Source organism: Sus scrofa, chromosome 3, assembly GCF_000003025.6.
Source record: "Sus scrofa isolate TJ Tabasco breed Duroc chromosome 3, Sscrofa11.1, whole genome shotgun sequence".
NCBI classification, from domain to species: domain Eukaryota; kingdom Metazoa; phylum Chordata; class Mammalia; order Artiodactyla; family Suidae; genus Sus; species Sus scrofa.
The window spans coordinates 114,021,333-114,036,742 of record NC_010445.4 but is presented as its reverse complement, the minus strand read 5'-3'; the positions used below and the strand labels follow the sequence as shown (position 1 = coordinate 114,036,742).

Sequence of the window (15,410 nt, the reverse complement as noted above, 5' to 3'; positions counted from 1 at the left end):
CCTTTTCTCACTTTCTCATTTAGTTGTTATATGGCCACATTTTAGACAGCTTAAGTTTCTGATTAAGTGACCTATGTATCACTGAGGTAGCTTTTTACAGGGGAAATCTCACTCTACTATACAATATATTACTTCTGAAAATTATTATCGTCTTCCATTTGAATACATCCTGATTTATTACCTTTTCTTCTTTAACCAGGATTACCTGAGCTAGAATTGGAAGCAATTGATAACCAGTTTGGACAACCGGGAACAGGTGATCAGATTCCATGGGCAAATAATACAGTGACAGCTGTAAATCAGAATAAACCAGAAGAGTGAGTAATACATTTTGTATATTACAAAGTATCAAGATACCAGTTTCTACAGCAAAGAACTACTTTTCCCAAACTAGATTCCAGTCTTGATTGGTATTTTGTGAGATATTAATAGAAGTGAATGTTTAATGAAAAAAAAAAAAAGGGTGGGGGAGGACACCAAGTTAAACAGAGTTATTTACTGCATGACTGCAAGGCCAGTGTACATTGTAATTACCAGGAGATTGATACAGTATGCAGCTGTTGTTTTCATCTTTTTTCATCTTCTACTTTGCTTTACTGATTACCATAGAATTTATGGGACCTATGGATGAATTGGCCTCAGCACAACAATTATGTTGCTTCTTGAGTTATCAGTTATATAATTATTTTGTCCAGCTTTTCTCTTTGTCTGGAGCAAGAGTGCCTAAGACCGGAAGGTACTTTGCACATCTACTCGGTGACCTATCTGGGTTAGAATTTAGTTCCTTAATCCACACAAGGAGGTCCATTCCAACACATAGAGTACATCTTGTATATAACAACCAAAGGATGAATGGGTGGTACCAAGTGTGGTTTGGAGCCTTAACTGTGAGCTGTAGTCCCAGGTCCCGTCCCCAAAAAAGAATCCTTATAATTACATAATTATATTAGTAGTATTAGTACTAGTATTATTTTCTATATATTTCTGTTTTATGCAGTTGGTATCAGTTTGGATTAGACCACATATTTCCTACATATAATCAACAATTTGTTGCTTACCACTGAGCCTGTTTCATTTTTCGAGTTTGATTTATTTTATAAACAGTAATGATGTCATGTTATCAACATGATTTGAACATCTTTGAAGATGGCTCAATTATCAATAATTAATGGCAACCATAAGATAAATAGAATAAGTAGTATAAATCTTATTATAGGCCAAATGATTTTTTTCTGAGTTTATGGTTGATTTTTTTTACTTTTATTTAAAATTGTTTTGGGGAGTTCCTGTCCTGGCGCAGTGGAAACAAATCCGACTAGGAGTTATGAGGTTGCGGGTTCAATCCCCAGGCCTTGCTCAGTTGGTTAAGGATCCAGTGTTGCCGTGAGCTGTGGTGTAGGTCGCAGGTGTGCCTAGAATTTGGCGTTGCTGCGGCTGTGGCATAGGCCAGCAACTACAGCTCCAATTAGACCCCTAGCCTGGGAACCTCCATATGCCACGGCACAGCCCTCAAAAGACAAAAAAAAAAAAATTGTTTTTGGAGTTCCCAGTCTATACAATAGAATCATCAGTGTCTCTGCACAGAGCCCAAGCACAGTGTTAGTTTAAAGGGCCCAGCATTGGACACCTGCAGCATAGGTCATAACTGTGGCTTAGATCTGATCCCTGACCCAGGAACTCCTTATACCTGGGGTGACCAAAAAAAAAAAAAAAAAAATTCGGAGTTCTCATCGTGGCGCAGCGGAAACAAATCTCACTAGCATCCATGAGGACACAGGTTCGATCCCTGGTCTCACTCAGTGGGTTAAGGATCTGGCACTACCATGAGCTGTGGTGTAGGTCGCAGATGTGGCTCAGATCCTGCGTGGCTGTGGCTGTGGCATAGGCCAGCGGCTACGGCTCCAATTTGACCCCTAGCCTGGGAACCTCCATATGCCGCAGGTGCAGCCCTAAAAAGACAAAAAAGACAAAAAAAATTTGTTTCTCTTAATTATGGTTAATTTTTCAGGCTGTTTCTGTAAGCTAACAAGAAGAATATTAAAACAGAGTTCAATGACAAAATAATGAAAAATATATTTAAGCGACATACTCAGTGTCATAAATTCCTGCACGTTAAGTATAGAAAATTTTATTGCATAAAAATGCATCTCTGGGAGTTCCTGTCGTGGCTCAGCGGTTAACAAGTCTGACTAACATCCATGAGGATGCAGGTTTGATCCCTGGCCTTATTCAGTGGGTTAAGGATCCAGTGTTACTGTGAGCTGTGATGTAGGTGGCAGATGCAGCTTGGATCCTGAATTGCTGTTACTGTGGCGAAGGCCAGCGGCTACAGCTCTGATTCAGCCCTTAGCCTAGGAACCTCCATATGCCGTGGTTGGGGCCCTAAGAAGACAAAAAGACCCAAAAAAAGAAAAAACCTTAAAAATGCATCTCAGAGTTCCTGCTGTGGCGCATCAGGATCAGCTGTGTCTTGGGAGCACTGGGATGCAGGTTGGATCCCTGGCCTGACACAGTGGGTTAAGGATCTGGTGTTACTGCAGCTTAGGTCACAACTGTGGCTCGAATCTGATCCCTGGCCTGGGAATTCCATATGCCACAGGGTAGGCAAAAATGAAAGAAAGAAAAAAATGCATCTCAACAGATAATTTCCTGGAACTAGATTTGCTTATGTATCTCTGTATTTGCATTCTTAAGATTGAATACTTATTTGCTCACATCAGTCATAAACTTTCTTATTTTTTGATTCTGTAGCCAGTGTATTAGTTCACAATTAGATGAGCTTCTCTGTCCACCAACAACAGTTGAAGGAAGAAATGATGAGAAGGCTCTTCTTGAACAGCTGGTATCCTTCCTCAGCGGCAAAGATGAAACTGAGTTAGCGGAACTAGACAGAGCTCTGGGAATCGACAAACTTGTTCAGGTACTTACTGAATTTGGAGTTAATTTAAATGACGCCTCCCTGAGAAGCTAGAAGATGATTTTTTAAGCAAGGTTTTTCAGTGTTACTCTCACTGCGTTTTACCTGTTTTATAATTTACCCTTGTGAGAGTTATCAAAATATATAATAGTTAAATAATGAGCTTTTAAGACTAAAAATATCATAACAATTAGAATTAGAGAGTTGTAGCCTTTTACTACAGAGCATAATCTTAGAAGCTCCCCCAAGAACAGAATCCAGATTTTATATCATCATTTCCTATTTTAGGACTCATATTTATCTTTCATTCATGCCATTCCAACTTCCAGGTTAGTATTTTCCAGACTGCGAGGTTAAAAAATCAATTTAGGAGTTTCCTAATGGCTCCAAGGGAGTGGGTTCAAGATCTGGTGTTGTCACTGCTGTGGCTTGGGTCACTTCTGTGGCGTGGGTTCAATACCTGGCCCAGGAACTTCTGCATGCTGTGGGCATACCCCCCTCCCCCAAAAAATCAGTTTAGTACATGATGACCAGCATATTTTAATGGAGTAGAGTGGTGTAGAATACAAAGTATCAGGATGCAGAAAAGGGAAATTCTATTCCATGAAACTGTTTCTGGTTACACACACACACACACACACACACACACACACACACAGTAGGTCACAATTAATTAAACTGTATTTCTTACATTGAGTAGTAGTCAAAAAGTTTGAAAACCATAGCTCTGTGGCATTCTGTTAGGTCAACTATGAATTTTTTTCAAATGAGACAAAGGCGTTAATTTTGTACTTGAGATAGAAAAATTAATCCTTCCTTTAGGAATGTACTTCACATGGTAACCTGTTAAATATTGTATTTGTTGATTCTTAGGCTTTGCAATGAGCTTCTTTTCAAACCTTTAACTTCATTTCATTGATGTAGGGCCTTTATTTTAACCATATTTTCATCTCTTTACTGAGATTTTAAATATCTTAGTTTATCTGTTACTCCATTCCAGAAGTAACTTTCATAAGTGATTCCTTTAAGTAGCAAACTCCTGGAGAGCTTCATGAATTCAGCATGAATATGTTACGATGAAACTTTCTAGAGGTAACATGCTCTCAGCTCTAAATTATACAGGGAAGCATATCATTTACTGGCAGAAATTTATTCGTAAAATGTTCTGGCTTATTTTCTGACAGGGAGGAGGATTGGATGTATTATCAGAGAGATTTCCACCACAACAAGCAACACCGCCATTGATGATGGAAGAAAGACCCAACCTTTATTCACAGCCTTATTCTTCTCCATCACCTACTGCCAATCTCTCTGGCCCCTTCCAAGGCATGGTCAGGCAAAAACCTTCATTGGGGACTATGCCTGTTCAAGTAACACCTCCCCGAGGTGCTTTTTCACCTGGCATGGGCATGCAGCCCAGGCAGACTCTAAACAGACCTCCAGCTGCACCCAACCAACTAAGACTTCAGCTTCAGCAACGATTACAGGGACAACAGCAGGTGAGTACTCTTGTTTAGCAGATGATGCTTTTTAAAGGTATGTGCTAACCCTCTTTGTAATAAGACAGCCCAGTTGCTGCAATAAAAGTGTCAAGTCCACTCCCAGAAGCTTTATTACTCAAAAAGTCATCTTTGGTCTGCTTGGATAAGAGTAAGGGACATTCATTCAATTAAAGACTGCTGGCTCGGAGTTCCCATCGTGGCGCAGCTGAAATGAATCCAATTAGGAACCATGAGGTTGCCGGTTCCATCCCTGGCCTCGATCAGTGGGTTAAAGATCCAGCATTGCCGTGAGCTGTGGTGTAGGTCACAGACCGGCTCGGATCTGGCGTGGCTGTGGCCGACAGCAACAGCTCCGATTAGACCCCTAGCCTGGGGACCTCCATGTGCCACAGTTGCAGCCCTAAAAAGAAAAAAAAAAAAAAAAAAGACTACTGGCTCATAACAGAGTACTTTGACACTAATAGTTTAAAAGCAATTTACTGTACTCTTGTTTTTGGAGATTAAAAAATATTTAGGATGAACATCATGCGATTATTAAATTAACAGAATTGAAATATAGCTTAAATCTGAAATAGGGCATCAAGATATTCTGTTTCTGATTGTTGGAACAGAAAATGAAGTTTACGTTGTTTGCAGTTAGAGTGAGTGAAGCCTAATGATATTATTATACCAGGAGAACAGAGGAGAGGATAGTGTGGGAGTCCTGGGAGCTATGGGTGAGTTAAGTATTTTCTCTTGTGACAAGTAATGAGTAGGTATAATGACATAAATATTTAAAATTGTATAAGCAGCAGTTATAATCATCAAGAACCAGAAAACCGAAGGACTGAGGACTGAGACTCTAGATCGTTGCTTCTTGCTATTAATCTTTTTTATCTTTTAAAACATATGTCTGTATTGCTTTGGATTTTTTAAAAGTATCATTATAAAATTAAATTCAATAAATATAACAAATAATATAAAAATGCTTCTATTTCACTTAAAAGGAGGAAGGTGATAAAATGAAAGAGAAAGGGAGAGATGACATAGGATGAAAAAAAAATTTTACTGGTAAACTAACAAAGAAAGAAATAATTTTTTAAATGCTGGAGTGAATAAAAGGCACAAAGAATTATTAAGGGAAGAGAAGGAAGGAAAGAGAAAGAAATGGAATAGTACTAAGATAAACTACGTATTATAACTTGTCATTCATCGTTAGATAGTACAAGAACAAGAAATGTTTAATAGTTCTGCTGTATTAAATTTTTCATAAAACATATATAGGGGGACTATACGAGGTACTGAGAGGACGACAAAAAATAAAAGATACAGGCAACTTTTCAGAACTTAGAGTCAGCTTGGGTATTCATAACAGCGTAGTCATCCCTCCATATCTGCAGGTTCTGTATCTACAGATTAAACCAACTTCAGATTGAAAAGAGTATTTTTTTTAATTCCAGAAAGTTCCAAAAAGCAAAACTTTGTGACAGTGAAAAATTCCTGATTCCAACTATAATGGAAAAAATTAAAATCATTTAAAAAAAATAAAAGAAAAATGCCTGATAAAAGAATGAACTTCCTTAAAGAATTCTTTGTCTTGGCAAGAATTTATGTGGTAGCTGGATCAGGGTTCTCAACCTCATTACTATTAAGTATTTTGGGACTGGGTAATTCTTGTTAAGGGAAACTTCTGGTACATAGCAGCATATGTGGCCTCTACCCACCAGATACTAATAGCAACCCTTCCCCAAGTCGTGTCAGACAAAAATGTCTTCATATATTGCCAGCTGTCCTTTATGGGGCAGAATCATCCCTGGTTGTGAACCTCCTGGTCAGACAATCGTCTTTTACATTTACTGTGGAAGGGCTTCTTGCTAAGGCATTGGGGAAAAAAACATCCATTCAGAAAGACAAAATGATAGCAAGTCTGAACTATATGTGTGTGCACATGTGTGCATTTATACACATAAGCTGGGTTTGTGCTCTTCCCACTGGTCTCAGGATGCATATCTCCTTTAGTAATATAACAAGCCTTTCCACGGGCCTTTATAGGCTTTTGAATTTGTGTAACCAGCTCTGAGGATCGGCAGCCTCTCTCCTCCCACTTCCTAACCACCCTCCCACCACCACCAAAGTTAAGATTTCGGAGGAGATAAAAGAAATGGTGATCCTTTTAGGAAGACTTCCTTGGAAGAAGTAGAACTTGACATTCTTGTTGGAAAATGGGTAGCATTTTAATAATCAGAAGAGGCGGGTCACTATGAGACTGCTGTATACAGCATTAGTTAGGTTGTACACCCAATCAAGAGGAGGGGAAAATGAGCAAGAATTATTCCAAGGGCAGGAATCGATTATTTTCCTTGAAGAGAAAGTGCTTATAGATTGCTGCTTTTAGAATAATTCCTTCTATGTACAGAAATAACCCATTCATTTTCTAAGGCTTTAATTTATTTTCTAAGGTTGTTTTCTCATTTTACTATTTCTCAAGCATTTTTCTTCTGTCCCCACCCATTTCATTCTCATGTTATCTCACAATTCAAAGAATATATAAAGCTACAAGTTTGGAATCCCAACTCCCACTTTCCCAGCAATTTTACTTCTCTTCGTCATTAAGTCTTAATGTATTTTCACCTACCCTCATTGCTTTCTCTTCTGTTTTTAGACTTGTTGTTCTTTCTGCCTTGAGTTAACTCTACCATCCTCTTTGCCACCTGGCATTCTCATCTTTCAAGGTCCCATTGAGCTCACTCATGTCTTGGTCTCTGCCTTCATGTCCTACACTGAGCTAGTTGCTCCCTCTGTGCTGCTGTCCATATCTCTGTATGTGCCGTGTAGCACTTGTGCATTGCACTCTTCTTCTTGGGACTCTGCCACTCCACAGAGAGCTCCCAGAAAAGAGAAATTTGCTCAACTTCATAGCCTTCAAACTTTATTATATAGTGTCTTTACATGTATTGAGCTTTTTGATAAATCTTTTTTAAACTAATGGTTCCTTTAAATTTATGTCCCACGTCTATTGAGTCTAAGAAATATTTATATTTTCAGGAGTTCCCGTCATGGCGCAGTGGTTAACGAATCCGACTAGGAACCATAGGTTGCGGGTTCAATCCCTGCCCTTGCTCAGTGGGTTAACGATCCGGCGTTGCCGTGAGCCGTGGTGTAGATTGCAGACTCGGCTCGGATCCTGCGTTGCTGTGGCTCTGGCGTAGGCTGGCAGCTACAGCTCCAATTAGACCCCTAGCCTGGGAACCTCCATGTGCCGCGGAAACGGCCCAAGAAATGGCAAAAAAAGACCAAAAAAAAGAGAAATATTTATATTTTCATACTTGAGTCTCTTTGACTTTTAAAACCATAACGTTGATATTTATTTTTGACATGATTCTGAATGTTTTATCCTATTCCACAGTGCTTGAAAGTTGTAATTTTAATATTTATATTATATTGGGCTTTTACCTCCAAATCAGTTTGTTTTGTAATGTCGTGGGAGTCAAAAAATGAATAAAACTAGAGATATGAGTTGAGCTATTTGGAGATGAGAGATTTAATCTCTGTTCACAGCTTTTTAGATTCTCTGACAAAACTTTCGTAGGCTTGGAGATGCTGTTGTGGCGCAGCAGAAACTAATCCAACCAGGAGCCATGAGGTTGCGGGTTCAATCCCTGGCCTTGCTCATGGGTTAAGGATCCGGCGTTGCCCTGAGCTGTGGTGTAGGCCAGCAGTTATAGCTCCAGTTTCACCCCTAGCCTAGGAACCTTCATATTCCATGAGTGTGGCCCTAAAAAGCAAAAGAAAAAAGAAACCTTTCCTAGGCTTTCTAGTTTGCATATAGTATATTAAAGTATATTAAATGAATTAAATAGACATATGTTAAAATACATTTGATATGCCAATATATTTTACATTGATATATATGTCAATTATTTTATAAGTAATTTATAAGTTATAAAGTACCATATAAAACCAAAATAGTATTGATATTATTGTTACTATTATCTCTCCGATCAGTTTATTCATATCCGAGTATTGAGCCAGAAATCCCTTAAGCAATAGATTGTTTATCAGGAGTATCACTTCTAAGGATGCTTATTTTGTTACCTGATAAAGTTAAGGCTGACTATGACCCAAAACTTCTAAGCCCGATATTGACTGTATCTTCCAAATTGGTGTTCCATAGATTATTCTAGGCAATAATAATAAATGTTAATGGCCATATGTCAGAAAAAGTTTTATGATAAATAAATTGCATAATTTATCCCTTTCTTGGAGCTCCACAATGTGCTTTTGGCCAATTAAAGGCTCATAAAAGTACTATAGTAAAGAAATCTGTTTCACCTTGTGTAACCCATTATTTCCAATGCTTAATACAGCACAGCATGCGATTTTCCTGGCACAGCTATTAATATCCTGCAGAACAGGGTTCTTTAGAACACCAATTTGGGAAATGCTGGTCTAAAGTAATTACTTCTTCTAGTTAAACAGCCCATTTTCTCAGACTATTTGTTTGTTACATAATTCTCTGCAGCTAATAAAATCACATTGTATTTTCTCCAAATACGTACCCCTCAGACAGGTATCCTCCAAGTCAGAAGTACTTCAACTTTTCCATTTATCTTCAAGACCTTAATAGAATGTTCCCTATTGTACCTTTACTTTTTTTACTCACAACAATTTAAGACCTAGAGCTGATGTTTCTTTTTGTTCTGTTATTGCACTTATCTGAAATAACTAAGTAACAATGTGTTTTTAAAAGTATGATAAGAGTTCCCTGGTGGCCTAGTTGTTAAGGACTTAGCATTGTCACTGCTGTGTCTCGGGTTACTCCTGTGGCTCAGGTTAGATCCCTGGCCCTGGAACTTTCGCATGCTGCAGGTGCAGCCAAAAAAAAAAAAAAAAAAAAGTATGATAAACACATGAGGAGTGGTGGGCATTTAAAAGTAGATGGAGTTCCCCTGGTGGCCTAGCAGTTAAGGATTTAGCATTATCACTGCTGTGACAGGGTGCAGCCATAAAATAAAGTAGAATGGCATACACTTAATATATGCATAGGTGTAGATATATGTGTACATTGTGTGTATGTTTTCCACTTTTAAATCCTCAGCCATTAGAGTTCTGAAGGGAGAAAATATTAGGTAAAAGTTAGGAATTGCCAACCCTTTGGCAGATAAACATGAGAAACAATCTTACTAAACCTGCAATACTGGAGTTCCCATCATGGCACAGTAGAAATAAATCCGACTAGGAACCATGAGTTTTTGGGTTCGATCCCTGGCCTCGCTCAGTGGGTTAAGGATCCGGCCTTGCCGTGAGCTGTGGTGTAGGTTGCAGATGCAGCCAGATCCTGTGGCTGTGGCGTAGGCCGGCAGCTGTAGCTCCGATTTGACCCCTAGCCCGGGAACCTCCGTATGCCGTGGGTGCAGCCCTAAAAAGCAAAAATAAATAAATAAATATAAAATAAACCTGCAATACTAAAACTTTTTAGTAATCAATAAAAAGTTTGTTACTCTAAAGGGGCCATGCTATATATTTATATGTAGAAATACGTCTCATTGTTTCCATTTTTCTCTAGTTGATACACCAAAATCGGCAGGCTATCTTGAACCAGTTTGCAGCAAACGCTCCTGTTGGCATCAATATGAGATCAGGCATGCAACAGCAAATTACACCTCAGGTAACGTGAGAAAACCAGACATTGTTAGTACATCTCTAACCCAAGTTGTGTTTCTAAAAGTGTTGACTCGGATATCTTTGAAATTGTCTGTGAACTGATCTTTTAATGATGTTTGTACTGTAGTTTTCTTCTAGAGTGAATTTATAATCAACCTGTGATACCCCTTACTGATATTTGATCTAAAGCTGAGGGCTCTTTGTTTTATTGTTATTATTGTCATTGCTATTAGATATCAGATGACTAAGTAGAAAACTCTTATTGCTGTCCTGAATAATACCTGTAATAAGAAGCCTCAGATATGAAACTCTGTGAATGGTACCTGAAACCTTATCAGAACCTTGCACGTTGCTTAGCTATCTTAACTACCTCGTGTTCTCTGCTCAGTCTGAGCATCAGCATTTTCTCTTTTTTGCTTGTTTCAGTAATCCTTGTGTGTGAACCCAGAGCCATTCAAACCAAACATAAAAAGAATTCAGTAGCTTTCTGAGTGTTATCTAGTGCTTCCTCCCTACTTCTACACATACTTTAATAGTTTTTGCTTCAACCAGGTTTTTATGATTTCCTAACCAGTACTGGGAAATAAGGGTTTTAGAGAAGACTCAAAACTCTTCTCCATAAAATGGACCTGGACGGATTGGGGGAAAATACTAACCAAAAGGATAAATATTGATGAAACTGCAGATGAGCAGCAGATATTGGCATCTTTGTGGATCCAGATTTTGGTTTCTTTGCTTTAAAAATCTCAGTGGTGGAGTTCCCGTCGTGGCTCAGTGGTTAATGAATCCGACTAGGAACCATGAGGTTGCGGGTTCGGTCCCTGGCCTTGCTCAGTGGGTTAACGATCTGGTGTTGCCATGAGCTGTGGTGTAGGTCACGAATGCGGCTCGGATCCTGCGTTGCTGTGGCTCTGGCATAGGTCGGGCGGCTACAGCTCCAGTTCAGCCCCTAGCCTGGGAACCTCCATATGCCGCGGGAGCAGCCCAAGAAATGGCAAAATAAATAAATAAATAGCCCTTCTAAATAAATAAATAAAAATCTCAGTGATTAGCTCCTGCAAGAGTAATTAGGTTATAAGGAAACAAGACCCCACTTTTGGGGTTCACACAAAGACATCTTCCATGAGTAAGTCGGTATGTCAGTTTCTTCCAGATTGGACTACATCTGTTTAGCAAGTTTATTTTTATGGAGCTGACCTTTAGTCAGCTAAAGCTGGACCTTTAGTCAGGTCCTCAACCTGAATGGGTGTTTCCTGAGGAAGGCTTTATTGGCATGTCATGTCACTTTGCAAGTTAGACCATGAGGTGACTTCAACCTAATTTTATCACTTCTTTCATCATTCATAATTGTATAGCTACTAAAACACTTATTCTAATGCCCAGAGCAATCTTGTAATGCAACAGTGATACAAAATACCTGGGTTCATTTATTTCTGTTCAGTATTTTATTTCTCATTATTTATTTTCTTTTAAAGTGATCAGTTGGCATTGGATCCTGGATTTCTGATTCTTCCCTTTTTTTTTTTGGTCACATCCTTGGCATGTAGAAGTTCTCAGGCCAGAGATCGAACTCATGCCACAGCAGCAACCCAAGCCAATGCATTGACAATGCTGGATCTTAAAGCTGCTGAGCCACAAGGGAACTCCTGGGGGTTTTTTGGTGGTATTTGTAGGTTTTTCTAATTGTGAAGATAATGCACATTCATTATAGATAATTTGGAAAATACAGAAGAGTGTAAAGAAGAAAATTAAATCACTTGTAATAAAATTTTATTCATTTAAGTAAAGTGGAATAAATGGTCTTTGTGGAAAAAAAGGAAAAACTAAGTTTCTCCATGCTTGAAACACAGTAAACTTTTTGGAAATGAAAAAGAAAACCTAATGCCAGATAAGATAGAAGTCATCAGTCACATTTTCTTTCTCTTCTTTATGGTATTCATGTTTCTCTTAACAGTTTTTCTTGTCTATATTATAATATTAATCAATATGTACTTCCTTTGACTTTTATAAGTTCTAGGTGACTTTAATCTCTAAAATGTACTTAATTCATTTTCTCTCCTGTGGCTATTACTTTGAGGTTTTGTTCCTTTTCTACTTTTGTTCTCCTTGTACACTGATTTTCTACATATTCTGTTGCCCCAAGCTACTATGCCTTATCCTATAAGTTTTCCAAGAGCAAAATAAAATTAGAAAATGAGGATTTTTTTTTTTTCTGTCCTTTGTAGCCACCCCTGAATGCCCAAATGTTGGCCCAGCGCCAGCGGGAGTTATACAGTCAACAGCACCGACAGAGGCAGCTAATACAGCAGCAGAGAGCCATGCTCATGAGGCAGCAAAGCTTTGGGAACAACCTCCCTCCCTCGTCTGGACTGCCAGTTCCAATGGGGAACCCCCGTCTTCCTCAGGGTGCTCCGCAGCAATTCCCCTACCCACCAAACTATGGTACAAATCCCGGAACTCCACCCGCTTCTACCAGCCCCTTTTCACAACTGGCAGGAAACCCTGAGGCAACCTTGGGCAACCGCAACAGCATGGTGAACAGAGGCATGACAGGAAACATGGGAGGACAGTTTGGCACTGGAATCAATCCTCAGATGCAGCAGAATGTCTTCCAGTATCCAGGATCAGGTATGAGGATTACACCTTTATGTTGCTTTTATAAGCTCAGTAGCTCTCAGTACCCATGGGCTCTGTATCTTTGGATTCACATAACCCCAGATCAAAGATATCCCCCCTAAAAAAAATTCCAGAAAGTTCCCAAAAGCAAAACTTGAATTTGCCACACTCCGGGAACAACTTTGACATTGTATTTATGTAGCATTTACATTGTATTAGGTATTATAAGTAATCTAGAGATCATTTTAACTATATGGAAGAATGCACATAAGTTATGTTTCCCCATTTTATATAAGGGACTTGAGCATACATGGATTTAGGTGTCCATGAGGGTCCTGGAACGAGTCCCTCATGGATACTCAGGGACAGCTGTTCCACATACAGGCTCAGGTCTCTCTCTTCACATGTGTTTCAGTTCACTGACATTGAAGCATTTTGCTGAAGAAGAAAGACGCTGATGTGGGAGTCAGGAGATCCAGGCTCTAGGCTTTGCTCTTAACCACTAAATGGTTGAGACTTGTCTCTCTCATTGATAGCTAACACGATTAAGTTATAGGATCCATAGGACCTGTCTGATTCTAAAATTTTTAACATCTTGTCTGCAAAGCATAATCTTAATTTCTTACTTTCTTGAGTCCCTGTGAGACTATAAGGAAAAGCCCATGTCAAACAATGGGTGTAGTAAGTACATAAATTCAAAATTTGCATATAGTTTTTTTTTTTATCATCCTGCAGATTTTGTTTCTGATAGCTTACATAAGAATAATCAGTCTTCACAAATTATCTCAGACTTCTTATTGGTGTCACGACTCTTAGCTGCTTAGGTTGTAAGATATCCCTCTGCAGTTATTAGGCAACTTTCTCAAATGCTTTGTTCTTTTTTAATCTTACATTTGCGTTGTCTCTTTCCTGTTCCCTTTGTCTCAGGTAATGATATCTTTTTAAAATTTTTCTTCTATCACTTGGAGATTCTAATAGGTAATAGAAATAAAATACATTTGATTAATCCACCAGGTTTAATCAAACTTTAATGTAAAATTAATGGCAAATTCCTGGGGAAAAAATTTAAATATATCCCTTCAATTTAAAAATGAAAGAAAAAGTAAATTTTAAGCCTGCTTAAAAATGAATTTTAATGAGAAGGCTGCTATTTGACTTGAATACAATTTTGAAGTTATATAGAGATTTTTTTACATGGCAGTATGCTTATCAACTTTGACAGCCAAATCAATTTAGACTTTTCATTCTGGTGGCAACAGGTGCTGAAATCCTTTGACTATTAAATTAAGTATCTAGGGAAACATGTGTCAGAGAGCAGCAGAATTCTCTAAGACATTTTAATCAAAATTATGCCACACTGGTTTCTTTGTCCTCAAGACAATGAAGTCATCTTTGGCTGGTTTATATCACTTCCACTATATGTGTGGGCAAGAAAAGGATTATAAATCCATATTTTAATTATAATATTTCTGAACAGGAGTGGCCTTCAAAAGAGTTGTATTTTCATGCGTCTTATGATTTCTGTATGCAGAGAATTTGACAAGCTTCCTTCACTTTATTCTAGCCCACAGAAGTACTTCCTCCAGCATTAGAAGACTTCTGTTGCTCGATTTCCCCATTCTCTTCCAAAATGTCAGCATAGCAAAAAGAGCGAATAGATCCTGACTAGCATTTATGGCATTTATTGCAGAGCCTTAAATCAAAAGATTTATCTCTTTTATTGGGAGAAAAATAACTACAAATAAGCCAAACACTAATAAATTCCCCAATAAATTCTCTTATCAAAAGAAATGAGTTCTGTTGTGGCTCAGCAGCAGGTTAAGGATCCAGCATTGTCATTGCAGTAGCTTGGGTCGCTGCTCTCTTGTGAGTTCGGTCCTTGAACCAGGAATTTCTGCATGCCACAGGCACAGCCAAAACAAATAAACAAAAAGATGGAAAACAGTACTTCTCAAAAAGCTTAAGTGTAGAACTACCATGTAACCCAGCAGTTCCACTCCTGGGTATATAGCCCCCCCCCCAAAAAAAAATGAAAACACTAATTCAAAGAGATACACACCACTCCAGTGTCCATGGCAGCATTATTTACAATAGCCAAGATAGGGAAGCAACCTGAGTGCCCATCAATAGATGAATGGATAAAGATGTGAGGGGAGGGGGGTGTTTGTGTATAATGTGTATATTATATATAAGTGTAATTATATAGGTGTGTATTATAGAGATAATGGAATACTAGTCAGCCATAAAAAATGAAATTTTGCCATCAGCCATAACATGGATGGACTTTGAGGTTATATTGCTAAATGAAATAAGTCAGAGAAAGAAAAATATTGTGTGATATCACTTATATGTGGAATCTAAACAGTGCAACAAACTAGTGAGACGCAGATATAGAGAACAAACTAGTGGTTACTAGTGGGGAGAGGGAAGTGGGAAGGGGAAGTTAAGGGTAAGGGATTAAGAGGCACAAACTACTATGTATAAAATAAATAAGCTATAAGGATATCATATGCAACACAGGGAATTTAGCCAATATTTTATAATGACTATAAGTGGAAATTTTTGGGGGGCCATACCTGAGACATGTGGAAGGAAGTTCCAGGGCCAGGATCAGACCTACACCACAGCAGTAACAATGCGGGATCCTTAACTTCGAAGCCACCATGAAACTCCAAAAATTAATTAATTTTTTAGAAAAACACAGTACTTCTGTCAGTTTTTAGTCATGCTCT

The 15,410-nt window shown here is 38.5% G+C and overlaps 1 protein-coding gene across 12 annotated transcripts in view; it reads left to right on the top strand.

The window, feature by feature from the left end:
• The window catches only part of NCOA1 (nuclear receptor coactivator 1), a 253,867-nt gene that overhangs the window by 214,338 nt on the left and 24,119 nt on the right, over positions 1-15,410 (top strand). For all 12 annotated transcript variants that reach the window (XM_021085899.1, XM_021085898.1, XM_021085907.1 and 9 more), the window contains 5 exon segments: positions 200-317; positions 2,752-2,920; positions 4,102-4,416; positions 9,965-10,066; positions 12,288-12,690. In XM_021085899.1, the coding sequence (XP_020941558.1) occupies positions 200-317; positions 2,752-2,920; positions 4,102-4,416; positions 9,965-10,066; positions 12,288-12,690 (1,107 nt within the window).